Consider the following 25,145-nt stretch of genomic DNA (forward strand, 5'->3'; position numbering starts at 1 on the left):
CGGAAAATTTAAGATTCTTTTTTTCAGTGATCCAAATAGACTTTTCTACAGCACATCAGTTTTTACTTTCTCGCTACCCTAGGGTAGGGGGTCATCCAGCAAGGGGGGAAAAAGTTGAAATTTATAAAATCACTACCTTCTGAGGTTGAAGTGGAGGTAATGTATGTGTTCTACACTTTGGCAAAGTTAATCGATCAAATTATAAAAAAAATGACCCAAAAAAACGACATCTATATATAATTCAATTGGACTTCATTTATCAATCATTAAAAACTACTTTTTCTGGCTTATTTTAGGAACAACAATAGTGCCAATACTTTCCCAATGCAGATTACCTCTAAATATTGTGCAGATAAGTGTTTTTATCGCTGGGCCAAAAACAATAGTTCCTAATTGGAAAATGCAGTCCAATTAATGTAAGAAGGATGGAAATGGTTCATTCAGAGGTTTCAACTTAAACACGGAATTCATCAAATTTTATATACCTTTAAATTCTTCACTCTTCTTTCGGCTTAATATAATCGACTTTGAAATCTTCGAACGAAATCTTGAATTATTCTGTCCGATGTCACGCAATCCAAAGTTATATCCCATACTTGGCAACTCTGTCGACGCATTGTACAGTTTTGGCGCGCAAGTCGATTGAAATAAACCCCATTTTTGGTAGAAATAGGGGCAGTGCATGTTGAGCTCATGCACGTCCATCTTCGTTAACGGAGGAATTTTGAGGGATATCTGCTACGAGGTCGATTAGCGCTGTCGAGTGGGAATCCAGCGATACATCTTTTTAATTAACCTTCGTGACTTCCCTCGTGAGTCGTGATGGCGAGCTACTTGCGAGGGGAGCGCGTGTCTCGCACTCGGATCCCACCGAAATTCTCTCCCCAACGAACTGACTTTCGTTTAATCGTCGAGGAAATTGAGGGCCTAGCCAAACCCTGCATTACTGTGATGCAAAAATTGTAGCTTCTCTGACGTAAAGGCGTATCTCGATTTCAGAATGAGCCCCAGCGGGGCGATTATTGAAACTGATGGGCAAAGCGATAGACAAAGAAGACATAGGGAGTATGGAGAGATCTTTATGGTTGACATGATTGGTCCTTATAGACTAAGGAAGAAAATGATAGACTAACTGTCGGGTCTTCAGTGGGTTGCAGTTAGTTAGTCCATTACCTACCTCCTATGTCCATTGCCACCACCTGCTTCCACCAATAGGATCCCTCCAAATCCCTTTTGTCGCCTTTGTCTATAGCTTTGTCTATCAGTTTCAATAATCGGCTCGCAGAAAGCATGAGCTCATATGTAAAACAGAGCTCACGTAGAAATCGAGATACGCCCTTACGTTGGAGTCGCGACGAAATGTGACCATCCGCCGGGAAGGGAAATCACTAAAAAGGGACTTCTCGACTAAAATCATTCATGAATAACTAAAACTCTTTTAGAAATTAAAATTCCGATAAGTCTTTATGGTTTTGGAACTAATTATTACAATAACTAATGTTCGAATATGCCAGTAGAAATTTCAGCTCTTAAAATTTTGGGTCTCTTTTATGGGGACGGTCAAGTGCAGTCTCGTCAGTCTCGTGAAGAAGTCGTCGCCTCTCCAACACAAGGGCGTACTTCAATTTTTACATGAGACCTATTTTACATATAAATCCATGCTTTCTAGGGCTCATGCAGGAATCGAGATACATCCTCACGCCAGAGGAGCGCCGAAATTTCGATTAAACGTGCTCACAGCGGCAACTCTGCCGTGCGTAAACGAAAGCTCCGAGGTGGTGCGTCGATCTTTCCATTCAAATTTGATGAAAAGCGTTGTTTCTAATGGGGCATGACGCTTCCCGGGAAAAGCCACCCCCACCCTATACCCTCCCCCTTCCCTAACTCCCCAAAGGAGCTTTACCGTCAGGATACACATTTAGCATTTTTTCTACGTCTCATTTTAACGAGATCTTGCCCCATCAAACGACGGGACAGAGTGGCTGTTCCGCGTGTCAAGGATCGTATTTTAATGACTAAATCTTACTTAAATGCCTCTTTGCCCTCTTTGTCTAACGCCTCCGCCTATCAATTGCAACAATCAGCCCGCCTCTGCATTTTTCAAGAGTTTCACTCTGGGGCAGATATGGATTACATTTTGCAATAAGGAACCACCATCTCTGGCTTTCCTATAACAGCACATACCTGCACAGGGAAACCAATGACATGTATGTTGTTTCTAAAATGGGCCAGAAATAGTGGTTCCTTATTGCAAAATGCGATTCATATATGCCTTTAAATTTTTGCACAAAAAATGCACAAAAATGCTCAAAATTGGTTTCAGAACTGAGGAAGTTTGCTTGACTATGCGATTTAGGCGAAGTTCCCGGTGATGCAAGAAAATCGACGGCGAAACTACCATACCACGTATCTCGGTTGCGGTGTTTAAAAATGTCCGCTTTTATTTTATATTTTTGAAGGAGAACAAATCAATATCATTTCTTGAAGTTTTCTCAGAACTTACTTCGCACTGAGAGGGAAAGCCACGTGAGTTTCAAAGAATTGGCGTTGAGTAGTTTTCCGTTTAGTTATCCAGGTATGAAAGATAGTCTGCAATGTCGCAAACCGAGGTACTTGGTCTGTGGGCTGATTGTTGAAATTGATAGGCAAAGCTACAGACAAAGAAGACAAAAGTGATATGGAGGGATCCTATTGTGTGAAACGGGTAGTTCTGATAGACTAAGGATGGAAATGATGGACTAACTTAGAGTCTCTCGCGAGTTGCCGTTAATTAGTCTATTGCCTACCTCCTTTGTCCATTGAAACCACCCTCTCCCAACAAATAGGATCCATCCATACCCCTTTAGTCTTCTTCGTCTACAGTTTTTTCTATCAATTTCAACAATCAGCCCGCTTGTAGTTCACCGTTGAAATATGATCTCATTTTCTGGCCTTTTAAATCATCTACCCGCAGTCCAGCTTTTTTTATTTCCAGGAAATTGGTGGTTCCAGGCAGTCGACATTACACTCAAATTGGTTAAGACAACCAGAAGTGGATTCTCCTTGAGTAACTCCCAATCGAGACAGTGACACGGCGTGAATGATGGATTAACGATATTCTCCCATTGGAGACAATGTTAAAGAATCGATTATTGAGGTTTTCGTTGCGAACACCCTGTTTACCGATCCTAATCCATAGGTTTGAACCAAAGATCAATCGATATATCGTGAAACACGCCACTCCACTGGATCCGCTAAGCCAGACCACGGCCGGATTTACTTACTTGCACTTGAGCCACCTGTACTTAGCCGCCCCCCTCTCATTCATTTTGAAACATCAATAAAAACGATCAAGTGAACGTGTCGGAGGGGGAGGGGTGCATAAGACGCGTTTACTGTTGGACACATTTTTTGCGAAAGCCCTGTCAACACTACTGACAAAAGTTAACGGAACTTTCGGCGAAAGTTAAGTTCCGTAAACCTATCTCTGTGCGGACAAGGCCTTCCATTTGTATGAAATGAACGAAAAAATTATGAAAGAACAAATATAAATGTATAGTTTAATAATTTTAACTTCTGCCGCCGCGCCGCGCCGACTGCGCAGTGTTTGGCGCAATGCGTAAATTATTCTTACAGTCTTGTATGCGCTATACGTTTCACGCCGACCGCTGCTGCACGCACTGTGTTTGACGCAATGCGTGAAGTATTCACGCAGGCTTGTAGGCGCTATGCGTTTCACTCCGCCCGCTGCTGACCGCAGCCGCAGCGACCGCGCTTCCTTTGACGCAATGCGTGAAGTATTCATGCAGTCTTGTAGGCGCTAATATGTGTTACATGCCGACCGCCGCGCCGCGCCGAGGGTTTCTCCTTTTCATCTCAAGTCCTCGTCATCATTGCTCTCTGCGCCGCGCCGTTCCAGGCCAAATTCCGTGTTCGGTTTCTATCTTAGTCTTAACTCGACTAATTAAAGGTGCTGTCTATTGTATCACAGAGAGACGAAAAAATTAGAGATACACTCTCAGGAAATGAGAGATTTGGTCACCTTTTCTCGTTTGTAATTTTTTTTCTGAATCCGAATTTTCTTTATAGCTACATTCAAAACAATTGCAAAATTTTCCGCTCCCTTTTGCCGCCATGGGCCGCGGCCCATGTGGCCACCCCCTAAATCTGGCCCTGGGCCAGACGCTGGACGTTTCGATGGTTTTCTGGCAGTCGCGAGGCGTGAATGGTCGATTATCGATATTTCCTCCATTTGAAGCTCCGTTAAAGAATCGATTATTAAGGTGTTCGTTGCGAAGGCCCTGTCTATCGATCCTGATCCGTAGGTTTAAACGGCAGATCAATCGATGAATCGCAAAGCACGCCACGCCACTGTACACGGAGAAAAAAACCTCGTGCAAGGGATCCGAAGTTTAAGGTCATATGGATCTCTGAAGTTTTCGGATTGAGCATCTGAACACTTCAGGTCTAGCTGTCGAGGACCGATGTGAGGACCAAAGTTTTTCGGATGTGAGAACCGAAGTCTTTCGGATATGAAAACCGAAGTACTTCAGATGTAAGAACTGAAGTTTCAGATGTGTGATTCGAACCTCGATAGCTAGACCTAAAGTGTTCAGATGCTCAATCCGAAAACTTTAGAGAGCATGACCTAAACTTCGGGTTCCACGCACGAATTTTTTTTTCCGTGTATTAGGGCACTCTGGAGGCAGCATCGGGAGGCAACATCGGTGCTCGCGAGGGTGAGGGGTGGGTGTCGAGGGGGGGGGGGGGGCGAAGGCGGGAATGGAGCAGAAGTCGTTCGGCGTTTTGACGTCGCTCAACGCGCCCCGTCTGCGGAGTAATTGATGGAATTGTCTGAAGTTGATCTGATGACGGAAAAGGAAAAATCCCCGACTCGACTTCACTTGCAATTCCGCCACCGAGTATTCCACCGCGCTGAGAGAGAACGCCGTATGAACATTCGAGAGTTGCCAAATTTCCGTGCATAAAATGTTTATTTTTGAGGAAAATTATGAATACTTTTCCTTTAAATTTTCAGAATCTTTGGATAAAATTGCGGACTAAATTATCAAAAAAATAGGGAGGAAACTATTCACCGGAAAAAAAACACATTGGATCCAGAGTCCAGACTCTCATAAACATCGACAAGAAAAAATACTCTTGATTCAATCAGATTTAAGCTTAAATCAAAAACCAAGCTTCTGAATTTGAGTGGATTTCCTTTTGATTTAAACACTTAAATCTGATTTAATCAAGAATCCTTTTTCTTGTCACTGTTTTCAAGAGTCTGGACTCTAGAACCAATGTGTTTTTTTTTTCCAATGTTCGTAAATTTATCAGGAAATTTGTGTGTTATCAAAGGAAATTTGGCAACGCCTGAAGGTTCATACGGCGTTCTTCTATAGCACGGCAGTTTTGGCGTCTTGCTGCTCCGCGGACTTGCCTTTCGCGGGCGGGAAACTGCCGCGTTGCGCTGTTGGCACTCGATTTCCACCCCCCTCCCCCGCCTCCGGCCTACCATCGTGTTTGAAGTGAGCTTACCACTCAGACTCACGTAACACCCCTCCCTCTCCTTCTGGTTCCTCGCGAAGATACGGTTAAAAGTTAGCTTCCACTCGACGTGCTCTTAAGAGAGTGCCGAGATTTCCCGCCATTTTTCTTACTCCGGGTTGTACTTTTGCTTTTCCACGTGCGGACTGCGTTTCACGTCGCACAGTGGATCGAGTCAATTAGAAAGGTCGGACATGAATTTTTTGACTGAAATGGAAAATTTTGATGTTTATTTCGTCACATTTTAAACTTTAAGGAGTGCTTCTGGAAGAAAACTTTATGAGGAAAGCAATGGAATCACTTTTAGAACCTCAAAATTGTGTATAAACGGAGTTATAAGCTTTTAAAGTTTCCAAATTTTGTCCGACCTCTCCTATTGACTCAGTCCACTGTGCGTCGTTGTGACACTCTCCCGAAAAGACGGGTGTCTTAAGAGCAGTGACGTGGCTTGATTTGCGATATATCGATTCATCTGCCATTGAACCTATGGAAAAGGAGCCACACAGCTTCAAATAAGGGAATATCGAAAATCGATTATTCACGCCACGCCATTGTCATAGAAGCCTCCGACTACTGGCTGATTATAGAAATTGATAGGCAAAGCGATAGGCAAGCTGAAAGTAGAGGAAATATGAATTTGATTGTCCAATTTCACTTAATTCCATCAACTACAATTAATAAACGGGACGAGGTAGTGGTTTTTTGATATAATAGCCACTTATGACGGCATCATATTACGAGATGGCTTTGAAAGCCGCGTAAAAGAGGAAACCTTTTACCGTTAACTAATCTCGATCGAATATCAAGTGCCAATTATATTTATTTACGCGATGAGTGCATTCCGCATGCATTCATGAGGATGCAATGCAAATAAAGCCGATGATTTCTTTCGAAATTGAAAGTCAATTGGACTAATCAACACAAACTGAGCACCGACTTTCCACTTATTGGGATGCTTCGGATCTCGACGGTGGAATTCAGATAATACGCCAGTAATTAATTAATTTCTCTAATTAATTGCCACTCTATTTCTGGCCGATCTCATGAATGATTCAGTACGAAACTGACAGTTCAGTTAATCGTTAAAAGGTGGACAGGTATGCTTTGAGCTGTCACGCGGTCAAAATTCGTCACTTCTCTGACGTAAAGGCTTATCTCAATTTGCACGTGAGCTCTGTTGTCCATATAAATCTATGCTTTCTGGGGCTCATCCCTTATGTCAGAGAAGTAACAAATTAGGTATTTAAATGGGGAAATAGACTTCATAACGACTCGGTAATGAACCACCACATTACGCGTTTACTGATCATATTACGTAAAATGCGGGAGACACATCAAATATTTTTTTAATTATATTCATACGTAAGAAATTAGCGTTGTCTATATACTCATCAATTCAGACATCCCAAATAGAGTACCGATATAGGGAGAGTCATGCCTGTAATTTGGAGCTTAGGTCAAGGGGCTTTTAGGGTCTAAAAGGGTAGCCAGCGTATGTAATCAAATTATTCAGAGCAATTTATTATTATATAATTGTTACGCCCGGTCGCTTGTAAAGCACAAATTTGACTTGGTTTTGCATACATTTACTAATTTTTGCGGAGGAACGCTCATTAAAGAACATTGTTGGCCATTTTGTTTTTATTGGAATCTAATGATTGGCAGTGACATTTTTTGTATTAAAAAGTTGGCTGCCCTTTTGGGTCTCTAAAGCTCCATATTTTGACATGTCTGTAGCTCTGTACTCTCTCTCTATATAAGCACTCTCATCCCAAACGCCAAAAAGCCGAGGTCTATCCGCAAAAAAAGCTAAAAACCGGAAAGCTCATGTGGCTTGCTTTCTTTTTGCTACCTGCGGTCCATTTATTCTCGAGATTTGCAGATATTTTAGTGCAAACTGCGAAAATAATTCCTCGAAAATTTTGAAGCAAAATGTTCACAATTTTCCCGGTGAATTCGTTTTAAATTGAAGGAAATTTGGTATTGTCTGAGGACTAATAACGTTTTCCTTCAGCACGGCAGGATGACGGTAAGTTCATTGCTTACGACGCAGCGTTCGGCAAACAAAGCAGTGATCGATTCGTGAAAATGTCAGCGTGCAAACCCGAGCAGAGACCCCAGGACCGTCAACGACACCGGTGGTAAGCTCACCTTAACAAGTGGCTTGTCATATTGTCACCGATATAATTAAAACAGGAGTCGACGCCACCAAGTTACACCCGCTATCGCGTGCTAGCCCGAGTCCCTAGGGTCCAACCCGACGCCCTGGCTTCTTCCTCGGGCGCCAGAAGTGGGTCAGTGGCGCCAGTCACAAAATACCCTTCCGCCAACCTCCATCCTCATCCGCTAGATAACCATGTTCAATATCAAACGGAAAAAAGAATCGTTGTTCTTATAATGAACCAGGGTTGCACGGGTGAAATGATGAATATGAAAAATTGAAAATTTCCGTGAAATATTTCATTAAATTTCACTAAGTTGTGGAAAATATATATAGCTATCAGTGCCGGTTGGGTGTGACAGAGCGCAGAGAAGCGCTAAAAAGTGGCTTATTAGTAGTAATAGTAGTAGCAGTAGTAGTAGTAGTAATAGTAGTTACTAGTAGTAGTAGTAGTAGTAGTAGTAGAGTAGCAGTAGTAGTAGTAGTAGTAGTAGTGTTGAAAAATACGAAACTTATTTTCAGGCGATAATACAACACGCACTAAAACAGCAAGAACTAGTCGCCTTCCACTTAATTTTGCATTTAATTTCGAAAAATATTTTATAATATTTGTAAATTTTCTGAAATTTCACGAAATATTTCACATGAAATTTCTAGGTTTTATTTTTTATGAAAAATTGCAACCCTTTGATGAAACATGAAACATGGTAAGAATGAGCCTATAGACGAGGCATGAACTAGAAATAAACATCATTTGGACCGAGTTTAACAGAGAGGAGGCAACCCACTCAAAGTTGAAACTGAGAAAAAGAGGTTTGTAGTTTTATCCCTCCATAAGGCTTGAAATAGAAAAGAAACTTTAATCCCTCTTGACACAGACTAAGTGTTTCTCTCGACTTTGAGTTTATGGCATGGGAATATATATACGAATAGTGGAACTCAAAAACATTCTTAGCTCGATTTTTTCAAGAAAGTTGAACTTAAAAAATTACTCCGTAACCTATTATCGTTAAATCCCTCAAATTTGGCAATTTTCTGCTTACCTATTACTTTTGACCATTAACATCGATGCTTCCCAACGGAAGAAGAAGCACTTCTTCGAAACACAAAAAGGCGAAAAGGGTGAAAGGAGTGAGTCTGAGATAATTGAGTCAATAAAAGCAACAAAAGGAACGGATAAGCGAAGCGCGAAGACAAGCAACAACGAGATAAAAGAAGACACGGAAAAGTGTTTTCAATTAAAAATAAATTAACTATTGATTTTACTCCGTTGGTAACACAGTGAAGGAACGAGATAAGTGGGTTATTGCAGCGGCTTTGTCTGCATGCTTCGAGTTTCGTTTTTAATTCCGGGATTATTTCTACCCCATACAGAGTTTAGTGCGAGGATCCAACAGGAGTTGATTTTCGAACTTCCTAGTGGTTGAATCTTTTTCTGCGTAAGATTTTGAGGTGACATGTGACTTTTATTTTCTAGGTACTTTGTCTTCACTTTGTCTATTGGCTCATTGCGGTGTTCCTGAATTTTCCTATGGATAATTTTTCGCTGCGTGAAAAGGAAAGTGAGGAGGGCATAGACAAGAAGGACAAAAAAAAACCAAGAAATTAAAAAAACTACCCTGCATTATTTATGAATAACTTGGAAATTATTCAGGTGCGTTCCCGCAAAATGTATTTTCCTGCATGATATTTCTATTAAGGGAGACTCCTTATGCTTAAAACTTCTATTTCTGGAGGCAAATACGAATAATACAACATTTTACGAATTAGTTAGTAGTTGCGTATTCCCGTCATTGATTTCAAATAAAACAAGCTTGAAGAGTTGTTAATCTAATAGGTTACACGGTCTCCTGGTTTTATCGCCAATATGCATTGTTCACTTTCCAATTTAGGTCACAGGGCGCAAGAGGCTATGTTGTGAAATTTGTCCATGTAATGACAGCAGACCTCGATTTAATGGAACTCAATGTTTTACTTCAAATTCGACATCACTGCGAACGGTTATTCTTCGATTACCGCTCAACCTTTCATTGCTCTCATTTTGCATAATTCAAGCATCCGGGTATGTCCACAGGTTCTCAAGAGGGGTTTTTGCGCAGTTGGCGATGGCGCCGATCATAAGCGAAAAATCAAATTCAATGATCTTGCAAAATTTCGTGCACGAAATTTTGGTCTAGTGGAAAATCCATGGATTTTCCACTAGATTTGATCAATGTAACAGTGCCGATTTTGGGGGAAAATCGGATTTCATGGAGGTTTCGCGAGATATAGCGGATTTGACCGATCCAACGGCGCCAACTATTAGAGAGGCCGTCCCTAAATTACGTAACGCTAAATTTACGATTATATGACACCCCCTTTGTCTAAAGCTCTGTAAGGAAGTGCTAGACCCTTTCTAGAAGAGAACAAAGATGGCAAAGACACCCCCTCCCCCGGAGCGTCACGTAATTCAGGGACGGTTCCTCACTAAAAAACGGATTCAATGGAGATCTGGCCAGAATTTTAGGTTTTGCGACAAGATTTGATCAATCTAACGGCGCGGCGCTGATTATGAGGGGAATTTGGATGGAATCAAGGGAGGTCTTGCAAGATTGCGCAGATTTGTGACTGAATTTCATCAATCAAACGACGGCGATTATTAACGCGAACTTGATGCAACCAAGGTTTTGACTGAATTCGCGGATTTGCGACAAGATTTGATCAACATGCGCCAATATTAGTGGAAACCGAATTCAATAGAGATTGACTTCGCAGAATTGGACGTATTTCTGTCAAACGGAACTAAGCGCCAAATTGAGTTCCTTTTGAAGATTTTAGACTCCCGGATAGCACGTTATGTCAAACGGACCTAAGCGCCACGGAAAAGCATTGCGAGTATAGGAGGAGCGAGCATCGCGTTCCGCAACACCCGCCAATCCAAGCCTCCCTCTCCTTTCTTCCCCCAATAGCGCTTAGGTCCGTTTGATAGAAATACGTCCAATTTGCGTCTATATTTGATCAATCTAACAGTGAAAAAATGCGGGAAAATCGAATTTAATGGATATTTCGTGAGCCTTGACGGACTGCTGGGAAGATTTGATCGATTTAACGGTGCCAATTATTAGTACAAACGGATTCAATGGAAATCCATGTAAATAAAACTGTGAGGGTTGATACCTTGTGATCCTTAATTCTGAGGAACCGCTGGACCGATTTCCTTAATTTTTGTTGCAAACAAAAACTGTTGATGTTCGGATACCAAAACTCCGAAACTTTCGATATCCGCTTTGGAAAGTTTTCCTGGAACTGGCAAATTGGCTGATTGGGAGTCCAGGGGGCGGACCCCCGGGCTATGTAAACTTTACGGATTTACGACGAGATTTCGTCGCCTTCCTGACACAAGGACGTATCTACACTTGACGATGAACCCTGTCGTCCATACTACTCAACGCTTTTCCTAGCTCAGATCAATGTGCAGTTACGCCCTTTTATCAGCCGAGCGACGAAGTGATCAAAATGCGCCGATTATGAGCAGAAACCGGGTTCAATAGATTGACTTCGCGGATTTGCGTCTAGATTTGATGAATCGATTCTGTCAATGTTACGAGAGTCGTAACAATGGCTCCGGTCAAGCCCGAAATTCCCTCTCGAGCTCACTCAAGCCATTCAAAGTTGAGGTCGTGATGTTTGCCTGAGACCAAATTATGGGAGAGCTGACCACTGCAAGTGGTCACGTACACTGGAGATAAGGCTGAACACTAGAACAGGGTTGCCGAACTCGAAAGCTCATTTATTATTAGTAATCCTGCACATAGGTTCTGTTTCCTCCCTCATTTGTTAACTGAGTATGGAGCATAGATCGCATTTAGCAAAAAGGAACCATCGCGATTAAAGTGTTTTCAAAATTCTGCAACTTCTTCCGTTTTAAAAATACTCAATGCATGTACAGTATTGAAATTCACACAATTTTTTTCCTATAAAATTAAACATTTTTCGGTGAGAAGCAAAAATATTTGCTGTCCTGAGAGATTTTTTAAAAAATAATTATCAGGAAGCAACATTTTTACAACACTGTCATTGCGCTAGTTCCTTTTTGTTATGTGTGATCCAGTTTAGAGTTAGATTTTACCTTAGTTTCATCCTGGACGGCCACTGGGATTTAATCATAGTTAGTTTTCAATGGGTTTGAGAGAGCCACTATTGTGTTTCCCCGAAAACCAAGAAATTCAGAGCATCCAAATTTGTGTAGGACCTCGCTAAATATCCTGACTTTTCCAGGTTGCCATAAATTCCCTGACTTTCCACGTTATCCCGATGTCACCAGATGTTTTGCGACCCTTCGAAAACAAGTATAGTCCTTGTGCACATACGATCATTTTGCATCTAGGGCCATTTTGTACATACCGTAATTTTGCCAATACAACCATTTCGGACATGCGATCATTTCATACCAACGATCATTTCGCGCATGCGATCATTTCGCACATACGATCATTTCATAAATACGATCATTTCGCACATGCTATCATTTCGCACATGCGATCATTTCGCACATGCGATCATTTCGCACATGCGATCATTTCGCACATGCGATCATTTCGCACATGCGATCATTTCGCACATGCGATCATTTCGCACATGCGATCACTTCGCACATGCGATCATTTCGTACATGCGATCATTTCGCATATGCGATCATTCCGCACATGCGATCATTTCGAACATACGATCATTTCAAACATACGATCATTTCGCAAACACGGTAATTTTGCACATACGGTCATTTTGCACGTGCGATAATTTTGTACGTATGATCATTTTCCACGTACGGTCATTTTGCACATATGGTCATTTTGCACATACGGTCATTTCCCACATACCAATTTCCTTCTTTACGCTAGATTGCACGTTTAAATCCCGTCAGCGTGTATTAAACCACTCAACGGAAACACGTGGCAACGGAGGCAAGGCTCGGGACAGTTTCTACGGGGGCGTTTCGATTAGGGTCGACAGGTTCGGAATAATTGAAGGGGCACCGCCACCAGCGTCAACCACCCTTCCCCGAACGACCCCATTAATTGCTCCATTTAGCAACCCCGAAAACCAGGCCTCGATCGCCCGTCGTCGGCTCATCCGAATCGACGGGTGCATCGGGATCACGGGTGGGGGACGGAGGGGGGAGGCGTCGGACCCCGCCCGATTTGAATATTCAAAAGCTTTCAGCACGTAACGGCTCGACCCCCCGCCAACCCGCCCCCGCCCCCGCCCCCCCAATCTCTGCCGTTTCATTAATTAAAACTTGCGGGTGACGTCTCGTGCGGAACCCATGATTGAGCAAAATAGTGCTAAAAATCTACACTTTTCCCTATTTTAACCTATGCTAAGTAAATTTCTTTAATGGCACAACTTGACAACTTGGCTCGGAACCCGTGAATTGAGTTGCGTGACAAATTGGAGATGCTCTTCGACACCCGAAATAGCCTGATTATTAGTCTCAAGATGTTCCCCTCCCCTTCGATGGGTCCTTTTCGTGGGGGTGATCGGAACCCTTCGATGGGGTGTTTTGACGGGTGGATTTTGGAGGGCGCCGTTTTGATGAAGTTGAACTCTCAGTGGCGTGGCGTGCTTTGCGATATATCGATTGATGTGCCATTTAAACCTAAAGAAAAGGATCGATAGACATGAGTCGTTCGCAACGAATATCTCAAGAATCGATTTTTCACCATAGCTCCAAATGGGCAAGTATCGATAATCGAATATTCACGCCTCACCACTGTGAACTCTGTCTATTTTATATTATCTGGTGATTAAAAATATTGGTTCTCATAACCAGGATTTGTAATTCCACTTTGCAACCGGACGTTCAAGTTTACACAACTAGAATTGGACCGCGTTCAACAGAAGGGTTCCAAACCCATATCAGCTATTGCCGAATTAAACTGGGCAATTTAATTTTTCATCAGAGAGCATTAGTGTGGATTTCTTTAAAAATGATGAGGGATTTCCTTCTTACTAAGCAGGGAATTCACTGAAATTCGCACAAAAATCCGCCTAACCGTTTTCATGTAAAAATTAAATTGCCCAATTAAATTTGCCAAAAGCGGCCTACGTTACATTTTCTGTGACAATGGCTTTAATTGTTTTACCGAGTAATTTTTAGTTTCCATGATAAATTAGATTGTGTTAAGCAGGAAGGAACCAAGCCACATCAGATTTTGCCAAATTTATCGGGCAATTTAATTTTTTACAAGAAAACAGTTGTGCAAATTCTGAAAATTTCAGAGAGTTTTCTGCTTAGTGCCATGCTTAGTGTCATGCTTTAAAGTTTTCTAAGAAATCCGCACAAATGTTCTCCAGTAAGAAAGTAAATCGCCTCGTTAAATTTGATTATAGCTGTTATGGTTTGGTTCCTTTCTGCTCAACGCGGTCAAACTATGCTTTCCTGCCTCCTTGAATACCCACTAAAATCGGCAACACTGTGGCTAAGTCCGCCAACCGATAAGTCGGAGCGCAGTCCCTGGGGACGGAGGCCGATACTTCTGGGAGTGGTTCGATAATACGCAACTTTCCGCGGGAAAACAACATCCCTCGTCGGCAGTTTTTCCGCGCCAGGGGTGTGAGCTCCTACGTCATCGCGCCAGCCGAAAAGGTTACCTTAAAATACCACCCGAGCCCCCTTGCTAAGCAGAAACCACGTAACTCCAATGAAAACTCAACGAACAGATATGCGGTTCTTACTCAAGGGTTGAGTACCGAGCGCAATAACCCAGGCTCATACGTGAGTTCAACGGACCGGCCTTTTGTCTGAAAATGTAAATGCGGACGGGGTTTTCCGTTCGCCGTATCGCTGAGCTTTGTCTTTTCGCGGCAAAGGTCTTACCGTGCTTTTGCAATCGAGAATTTGCGCGTGAATATGATTGTGGAAAAGGGTGACGGAATATTCACCAATTGAACCGCGTTCAGCAGAAAGGAACCAAGTCCCATCAGTTATTGCCAAAATTTACCGGGCAATTTAATTCTATACAAGAGAACGTTTGTGTGGATTCCTTTGAAAATGTTGAGGAATTTGCTTTATCCTATGCAGATAATTCATTGAGATTTGCACAAAAATCCACACAACTGTTTTCAGTTGAAAAATTAAATTGCCTGACTAGATTAGGCAAAAGCCGATGAGGATTGGTTTCTTTCTGCTTAACACGGTCCAATTCTAGAGCCGACTTTCGTTTTTGCGAGTTTCGCTGTTTTGCGGAGCGTCATTTACATGGAAATATGATAGTACAAGTCCAGCAGGTTGATTGTAGCGTATTATGCTTTTAAAATTCGGTATAGCCTCAGATTCGAACGTGGTATGGTTGTTTCAGGTGGGATCTTGTTTAAGTATCTTTAAGGGCTGATTGTCTACGTAATTCGATATCTGATACATGGTACATTCGATAGTTCCACCTTGAGCACTTGGATTGCTTTGATATCCATAGTTTTGCGATCTACATTAATGACGTAACCACTGAATCAGTCCAATGGGAGAGAATGGATACGTGTAAAATTCCGAATATCCAGCAGGCCTTCATGAATGGGGCTCTGAGTAAATTATCTGTATCTCACATATAACACACATTTTTGGTGTTGTGTTGGTCCACGTTGATTCCTGTTAATGGGATCACGTAAATGTTCGACACAAGTCGATGCTAAAATGATCAAAGGCATGTGATTGTAAACTGCCACCAATTTCTCTCACTGTACGACTTGTTCCATTTTACAGTATTTGCTTTTGCCTCTTTTTGAAGCAGGGCTATATTAATTAAGATGGGGTTTCTTTCATCTCTCTTATGACAAAACTGGTTCAACGACGAAGATGGAAGTACCCGCAATCGCGGAGAATTCGAAAATCCATGATATAGACCACGCAATTAAAAGAGCCACAAGACAAGGTCTGAACCAGCATATTAGCGCCTACAAGAGTGCAAGAATACTTCACGCATTGCACCTCACACAGTGCGGTCGCTGGTTGGCGCGGAGCGCATATTAGCACCTACAAGGGTGCTGGAATACTTCGCGCATTACACCTTTCACAGTGCGGTCACTGGTCGGCGCGGAAAGCATATTAGCGCCTACAAGAGTGCTGGAATACTTCACGCATTGCGCCGAACACAGTGCGGTCGCTGGTCGGCATGAACCCCATATTGGTAATTTTACGAAAACTGTCCAATTTGACCTCCAAAAAACTAAAAATTCCACTTTATTATTTTGAATCGAGAGTTTGTTTAACTATTCAATTACCGTATTAGTCTTAATTTAGCACGACTACCTTTTTTTATCAGGCATTCCCTCCCATCTTTTTACTGGGACGGTTGTGACGTCAACACTTCATAGCAGCATATTTTCAAAATATTTCGAGTGGAAAATGCATTTTTTTGTTTAAAAAAAGAATCATGCCTGTGAAACTACAAGTATTTTTGATGAAATTAGTGCAAAAATTGAAAAATTTGACAAAAAAAAAAATTATGAGGCTGTAACTATTACAACCTGAAAATCATGGCAGTTACGGACACTAAGAAAAAACGTCAATTTGTTTCTCTTCATAATCTTACGGGGAAAACTATTCACAGACCAAGAATTTCGGAAATCAAATCTCTGGAACGAGATATTAGCAAGTATTTTTAACACGGATTAAATGGAAGTTAGACTATACAAATGACGTTATTTGTATTTAGCAATTTAACCCTGAGTTTGATGTTAAATACTTGTATGCTGCTTAAGAGAATTGGCGGATCCAGTAAATTGGCAACATTGTCTTCTCTCCATTTTAAACCGATGGAAATGTATCGATTCTTGGAGGGGCCAAGTGCTCCGACAAGAATCGATTATTTAGCATAGGTTTAGATAGAGAAACCCCGGTGTTGCCAAATTGCTGGATCCGCTTCTGCTTGAGAGTTGATTTCCAGGCTTCTAGTTGTAGAATTTGCTTCCCTCCTAAAATGTCGACGAAAAAACATGTTACACAGTGCTTTAATTCGTACCTTGTCGAGAGGCCCGTCGAGGGTTGGACGCAGATTTCAAACTTTTTCGACGCGCTCGTTCTTATTTTCGTGCAATTCTACCCCGACAGAATCTTTTTATTTATCTGTACATCCCCCGTGTGCAACAGACCCATTAGATAGTGTCATATTACACAAATCCCCTGCGCAAAACCCACACGTCCCGCATCGCGGATTTGCGAAACAAAGCTGGGGCCGCTAGCAATTCGTCGCCCCAATGACATAAAGGCGTAACTGCATTTTACGATCAGCCCTGTCGTCCATTTAACTCAATGCTTTACCGGGCTCATCTCAATGTGTAGATAAGTCCTTTTGTCGGCCAAGCGACGAATTCCTTGCCAAAATCCCGCAGTCACACGCGAGGGACAAGAGGGGAAAAGGGTTATATCGCAGCGTTGCCAATTTTGCCGCCCGTTTTTCGCTCCGGTGGCCCTGTTGTCGACGGAACCACGCTGTGGAGTGGCAACGCCGGTTTCGAGGGACAAATTTCACCTTTCCGACTGTTGGCGGTAATCTGTCTTTTAGGCTCATTAATCTTTCCGCGGTGCCGCGCGGGCAGACCGCGGGGGGAGGGGGTCCGCTGCCAAATTTTTCAGCAAATGGGGATGTTGCGAATTAGTGCTGAAGCTTAAATCGTCGCTCCTCTGGCGTAGGGGTGTGTCTCAATTTCCACGTGATCCCTGTTTTAGATTAGAACCTATGCTTTTCGAGGCTTATGCGGAAATCGAGATACGTCAGATTACGGACAAAGTAAGGGATGATTTAGAAGTTTTGGTGGATAAATCTGTTGCACACGATGCCACTGGTGAACCTTGCGCAACTCATCCGCGTAACTCATTCGCTTATGGAGTTAAATGTGCGGTAAGCTTCACTTTAAAGGCAGCTTATTCCTAATTTGCGTATTTGCTTTGTTTTTCGAGTCATCGTTTTTTCCCCGTATTGTTGTAATTTTCCAATCCTTTTCAGTCACTACAAGACCCCAAAATCCTTGAAAATGTGTCTCTAAGAGCCATAAAAGGTCGCCTGAAGCTTATAATATAGAATATGCAGGGAAATGTAGTGGGCTCCTGAGGCCACAGACGTGATGAAGGGGTCCTCGAAAAATCCTAAGAATAGTTTATTTTGAAGTTCAGATACTCTTGCATTGGATTCCAAAAAATGCTTAAAATTGCGTTTAAAAAGTGTGAAATGTTCAAAATTTCCCCAGACCCCCTTCTAGGGGCCCCCAAATGTAGGTCGCCTCCTAACTTTTCGATTGCCCGTCGAAAAGTTGCATTACAATGTTGCCATATTTCCCCTCGCGAGCTATAGTTTTACTAGGGAAATCATGGGCTTTTCTCACTGAAAATTTCGCTAATTTTCCTTGTAATCTCATGCAAAAATCAGAAAAATTTTGAACAAAAATTTCACAGGTGCGTTCTTATGAAAAATAAAATAGTTTGAGTCAATTTTACAACCTTGGAATCGAACTACGTTTCTTCGTCCGGAAACTGCGATTTTTCCGGATATTTTGCGGCGAAATCCTTCGACGATTTGGCAACGCATGCAGAGGGGCGACGCGGGGATGAATTAATGTGTTTCTTTGGAATTAAAACATTGCACTGCCCCCCTTCTGTCTCTCCATTCCCCGTCGGGGTTGTCAGTTGATGAGGTGGCCCGGATTCTAGTGGTTTTCTCTTAATAAAGCGGCGAGTTCATGGCTTCCGGAGCCACGCGCGCCTCGCAACTTCAAGCTTCAGAGCTCGAAACTTCGGGACCACATCCCGAACATCTGCTCTGCCGTGCTGAGGAAAAACGCCGTATGAACCTCTGAAGTTGCTGAATTTCTTCAGATAAAATACGAATTTTCGAGGAAATTCGCAGATATTGTTCTTTCAATTCTTCGGATAACCCCTTGTTGGGTAGTAGACCCCTTGTGGGGTAGTAGCGCGAAACAGATGGAAGTCGAAATCCCCGATTTTGATTTCTCACATTCGGTGGAACAAGATGCTTAAATTGTCATATCTTCGATAAGATTCGCCACTTTTTCTCCCAGTAGAGCTACAAAAAAAAATAAATAAATAAATAAATAAATAAATAAAAAAAAATAAATAAATAAAAATCTTCGGATAATTTAATTTGCAATTTAGTCTACCGTTTCTGAAAATTTCAGGGAAAAAATATACACGAATTCCTTAAACAATAAATGGTGTTTGGAGAAAAATTTGGCAACATCCAAATGTTCATGACGGCGTTTTCCTTTAGCTCGGCGGTGATGTTCAATTTAAGAGGTGCGTGGTTCTACTTTTGCGGCGCGAAAAGAGACGGAGAGTTTCCGAAACCTTGCACTGACGACCTTATTTAGTTTAAAAGTTTGGGGATGAGAGTACGAGTATACAGGGTGATTCAAAAGTCCCGGACTATCTCCATGAACCTCAGGGATCTTGCCCTTTTTCGGAGAGGTCCGCACAAATAGAGGATCCTAAAAGTCGTTTCCTTTGACCTAAGAGCACTTACAATAGCTCAAGTCTCCATCTCAATTTGCTCAAAAGTGACAGGGATTGGTCCTTGTAATCTTTAGGCGATCCCAAATTTCACTCAATAAAATAAGAATTCATTGAAGAATTTGTTCATATCATTTTTCCAATTTTTCGGACAACTTTAATCAATTTAATCTAAAACACCTGAACATTTTGATGAAAAATATACGTAACTTTCTTCCGGAATAATTTTTTTATCAATTTAAATTTCGCGACATTCGAATGTTCTTACGTCGTTTCTCTTTCGAACGGCAAAGTCAGATTTTTGAATCACCCTTTACGTTAGAGGTTAGACGAGGCGCTCGGAAGTAAGTAGCGCGTGGTAAGTTTTTCCAACTTCCATTGAATATTAAAATTTTCGAAGTGGCGTAGGGTTTATGATAGCTTCTTAAAATCAAGAGCAAGGACTTTCGAGGGTATTTTGAGGAATTAAAATTAGTAACATTTAGGAGTTTCAACGAATTCTGGAAAATTGGCGAGCACTTCCAAGGATCCGCGGTATAATTTTAAAGGATTCGAAGGATGCCGCAATAGGAGAATTCTTTCTCTATCACTTTCTTCACAGCTATTTTTAATTGTATAAGCAAGTGTGCAGTGTCGACATTTTCTATGACATTTCATTAGGATTAGTTAATTATTATGATCTTCCTCTTACTTCTTGAAGAAATTGGGAATGGACAAGTCTTTCACGAGATATATCGGTGCAAAGTTTGAGCCCTTCCAATAGAGTGCATGATTTTGACGAGAGCCATTCAAAAGTTTTGGCTGCAGACCAAGAAAATTCAACGCTTACCGTCAAAAATTTCTGATATTCTACTGAATTTTTGCAGTTGAGCGTAATTTTACTGGCTTTTTTCCGGTTTCCTCCACTTTTAAGAATTCCGCCATGTTTGAGGTTGACCGTTTGGAAAATCCGGAGCTCACTACATAATTGGATCGCTCGAATTAAAAAATTAGGATGCTGAGGAGACGGGGTATGATGTTTGATAGTTTTACTTACCGTTAATGTGTTGAAATTATCGATAACTATTGACTGTGAATCTATTTTATTTCCTTCATCTTCGACTATCTGCAATCAGATAAAATAAGGCTTATGGTAAAAAAATTACTGTCCAGCTCATGATAAATTAATTAATAAAACTTGTAATCTATAGTTTCTCAAACAGATATGCAAACCTTGCAGTTTCTACAAGCATACAATTAATCTATGTTGTCAAAACCAATACAATGGGCCTGTTCAAAATTCGACTAAAGCAAAAAGAGGAGTTACAACTTTTAGAAAATAGCTCGAAAATTACGATGAGCCCATCGAGAAAGTCTGAAATAAACTTCTAATTTCACAATCTGCGTAAGCAATTTACGTTTTTATGAGCTTTTCACTCCAGAAATGATACTACCGCACAGGTAAAAGTTTCGTAAGAAGAGTCGTTCCATCCAACCCTTGTGCACTAGGATGCTGCGCAACATTTGATATGGCCGACGCCAACCCACCATAACGCACGTTACGAGACGGGATTTTATCAACCGGCGTGATTATATTTACAAAGTCCTTGCGTTGATAATGATCGTGCGGTGTTTTTTCATGATTACCGCGCGGAAGCGTCGGCAATGCTGAATATTGTGTAGCATCCTAGTACGCAAGGGTTGGATGAAAGGTCTCCTTTAGGGGTCTCCTCTTAGAATATGTTCTCCTTTTCCGTCGTATCTTTTTTAAAGTGAGAAGCTTAAAAAAACACATATTTCTTGCGCAGATTATGAAGTCAGGAGTGTATTTTAGACTTTTCCGATGCGGTCACGGCGATGTTTGATCCATTTTCAATGAGAGACGAACTTTTCTTTTTGCTCTAGCTGAGGTTTGCAACATGCCCGTTTTCAGAATTAGAGGATCATATGATGTCTTCGGATGAAGTCCGATCACACATCAAATTTCCTTCAAAAAATGAAGTATGCAACCTCCTAACGCCCGTGTTCGAATAGTTGCTCAGACTTGGGTTACACTCTTTTAACGTAGGGGTGTACTTTGCTTTCCTTGTAAGTCTTGTTCTTCTCGTATCTCTAGGTGCATTCTGCGGCTCTTCTAGAGATAGAAGTACGAACTAACGTCATGGGAGAGACGATATGATCCGCTTCATTAATTGATGAATTCTAACTTTTACGGCGGAATTTTTAACAACTCATGGTTGAAGATGGAACAATCATCGAAATTCAAGGGAAATTGCCGAATGGGATGGGAATGTCCCCCGCAAATTTCATATGAGAGGCTTGGAGGACAAAGTGCAGGCGAAAAAAATTGAAATATTAATGATTTCACGTAAAACTAGTCTTACTGCATATTCTGTGAAAAATTCGCTCCCAAATTCCAACTTTGAAGCATCAAAAAGTCATTTTGAACTTTCTTTCCGCCATAAGGATCTATGTAATTTCGAAACTTCAAACTCGTGTTTCTCGAAATAGCAAAAACTGCACTTGTGTGCCTTGTCCTCCAAGCCTCTCACATGGATAGGATTTGTAATGAGATAAGCTTAGAGGAATAAGGTAGGTCAAATCCGGCGTAATATCCGAAATTCACAAGTTCTAAATATTCTTAGACGCAGTTTACTTAATAATTAATTGAACATTTAAAATTGTATCCCCCTTGCTACATTTTGAACGTGATCCATTCAAAGCATGAGTAATTTTGTGGGATGAGACTCGACTCCCTTCTCGATCAAGCAAAGCTAAAACTTGCACGGTTTTGGCAATGTTTGATTTGACTCACCTCCTCAAGCACTCTTGACGTATTCCTTGAAAATATAAAAAAAGACGAAAATGTTGAAACACCGCACCGTAGTGAGAAACCTGTAACGCACGATCAAAGAAAAGCTCTGTAGTTGACACTAATTCTTTAATTACTCAGCCAGTTCTGCCTGAAATTTCTTGAAAAATTCTAGATGTGATTCATGGTGTGTCCCAAACACGTCGGTGACCTTCAAAGATAGTCGACAGGACGATTTTTGAGAGGCTAACAGTCAAAAGTGCCATCATAGAGTCTTTTAAGGGCTCTTCTTTGATTGTGTGATACGGGCTGTAGGTATAACGGACGATAAGGATTCCAAATCGTCGTGCCACCATTTTAGTTGCATAAAAAAGAATTTATTGCACAAAGCACAGTCTCAAAATGAAAGGACCTCGTCAGAGAAGAAAGTTGGTATTGAAATCAATTTTAGATTCTGATTTGTGAACTCACGTTTTCTTTGGAGGCTTGAACCTTAAGAGATGTGTTGTTGTGCCGTCGTTGACTCGGGCTGGATCTGAGAAGTGGACAACCAGCGCAGCACCCCCAACACTGCTTTTGTTGCTCTGAAGCCTGGACACAGAAAGATTTTTTTTTTGGTGATAAAAGCTGATCGTCACTTTACAAAGTTCACGCACATTGGATGTATGTTTTCAAACGGTAAGAGGGACAATTGTAAATATTATCTAATGTGAAGTTATCAATATTAGGGGAAAATTCAGTTTCATTAATTATGCAGTTGGTAATACATTTACTATACATCAGCATTGCATTTTGTAGTAACATTTGTTTTACGTAAAGTTCACAGGACAAAAAATGTCTCTTGGATCTGGAGTCGAGACTCTTGAAAAAGTTGACAAGAAAAAAGGCTCTTGATTCAATCGGATTTTTGCTGGAATCGACAGACAAACCTTATAAATCAAGGGGATTTTCTTTTGATTCAAGCTAAATTCCGATTGAATCAAGGGTAATTTTTCTTGTCAAATTTTTTAAGAGTCTGGACTCTGGATCCGAGAGAATTTTTTCCAGTGTTTAATTCTGAAATCATTTAACGGAGTTAATCATCGGCATGAGGTTGGGCCGCTCGTTGGCCTGGGGGTGGACCTCCCAGTTATTAAAAATAGACATCTCTTAGAGATAAGATACATCAACTATGAGATTAATCAGTGTTTCTGTTAAACCGTGGGTAATGGTTGGTTATGGAGCATGCATGCAATGCTGCGCAAACAAAACTCCTTCAAAAATGAAATATGCAACCCCCCGACGCCCGTGTTCGAATAGTTGCTCAGACTTGGGTTACGCTCTGAAAACGTCCCCCATCATGACGGAAGGCTAATTGGACCGCGTTTAGCAGAAAGAGACCAAGTCACATCAGCTATTGCCAAATTGTGCAATTTGAATTTTTAAATGGAAACGGTTGTGCGGATTTTGGTTAAAACAGTAAATTTTCTACATAATACGAAGAAAATTACGTAAAATTTTCAAAGTAATCCTCACAAACGTTCTCTTGTAAACAATTAAATTGCCCAGTTAATTGGCAAAAAACAATGTGGCTTGGTTCCTTCCTGCTAGACCCGCGGTCAAAATGCAAACAAAAAAATGTTCAAGGTTTCTATGTAATAACATAGAAAACTTCATAGCACTAGCCTGTTTGAATTACTCGTAACTCTTCAGGGATATGAAATACGGATGAGCAGTTCACTCGATCCGGTATTACTTCAGGGACATTGTGTTCGGTTAAACTAACGACTCCGTATTTCGCTGTATTTCTTACGGACGGTATTACTCAACCAGCAGTGGCGTGGCGCGAATTACGATATATCGATTGTTATGCCATTTAAACCTATGGAAAAGGATCGATAAATAGGGTGTTCGCAGCGAACACCTTAATAATTGATTCTTTAACATAGGTTTAAATGGCATAACAATCGATATATCGCAATTCACGCCGCGCCACTGTCAAACAGATACCAACTCTTCCATCTTACTCGTCCAGGATCTGATCCAAGGTCTGAGGGAAATCAAAGGAAGATAAGTCGTTTTCGGATAAGTTAAACAAGTTCAAGTTTCTCTTGCGCAAACACAGCCCGTAGAGTTTGCATATTTTTATCGTGCCTTTTGCAACCTTTCTGACCCTATTCGTCGAGGGCTACTGAATTAACATTTCAGTATTTTCCTTATATACTTCCGAACTCAAATTATACGTGATCGGACTCCGAAGCAATTCCCAATCGACTCTCGAACAAATTGGACGTATTTCTGCCAAACGGAACTATGCGAATGAAGACATGAGCCCTGAGACCCATAAGAATACATGCATAACAGGGCTCACTTCATAATCCCGCCCAACACGAAATATTGCAGCAATATTGCAGCAATATTGTCAATATTGAAACAATATTGTCATGTAAATATTTCCTTAAATACACTGCAGAAATATGTTGACAATATTGCTAAAATATTTCATGACAATATTGTAACAATATATTTATAAAAATGTTTTAAATATATTTACAAAATATATTTATGTAATTACTTTTAAAACAGTTTGTAAAATATATTTACAAAATATTTTAAAATTATTTTAGAAATATTAGTTTAAAAATATTTGTTTAATATTATGTTAAAAATATTTTATAAATATTTTTGTAATATTTAAAAATTAATTGCTAAAATGGCAAAAAATGGTTTGCGATTTCTGCAATTTGCTTTTTTTGCTAAAATGCCCACCCTCGTGGCGAGAACGACAAAACAATTTGCAAAAGTGGTAATTTTATTGTGCGAAAATGGCACTATACTTTTGCGAAATTAACATTACTAGTTTATGCTATTATGGCTAAAATTTTTGCTAGATTTTCAAAATGTTTGCCAAATTAGCGTATGGTTTTGCTCTGTTTACCAATTATTTTGCGGAACTTACTAAAATCAATCGCTAGAAAAAAGAAAGGGGGGGGGGGGGAAGAAAAGACAAAAAGAAGGGAAAAAAATAAATAACATAACATAAATACATCGACATAAATTCAAACTAGGAAAAAGCTCAAATAATTAAAACTGGAAAAAGACGCAATTATAAAAAACAGTAATTTGGTAAAGAAAAAAATGAGAGAGAGTTAAAAAAAACGAAAATTTGTAATACATGAATAGGAATA

General features: G+C 40.8%; 1 protein-coding gene across 4 annotated transcripts in view; it reads right to left on the reverse strand.

Moving 5' to 3' along the window:
* The window catches only part of Pde8 (phosphodiesterase 8), a 347,707-nt gene that overhangs the window by 113,022 nt on the left and 209,540 nt on the right, over positions 1-25,145 (reverse strand). For all 4 annotated transcript variants that reach the window (XM_019059152.2, XM_019059151.2, XM_019059153.2 and 1 more), the window contains exons 4-5: positions 22,450-22,569; positions 20,224-20,292 (exon numbers count right to left, since the gene is read on the reverse strand). In XM_019059152.2, the coding sequence (XP_018914697.2) occupies positions 20,224-20,292; positions 22,450-22,569 (189 nt within the window). The remainder of the gene's footprint in view (positions 1-20,223; positions 20,293-22,449; positions 22,570-25,145) is intronic.

Source organism: Bemisia tabaci, chromosome 6, assembly GCF_918797505.1.
Source record: "Bemisia tabaci chromosome 6, PGI_BMITA_v3".
In the NCBI taxonomy this organism is placed as follows: Eukaryota; Metazoa; Arthropoda; class Insecta; order Hemiptera; family Aleyrodidae; genus Bemisia; species Bemisia tabaci.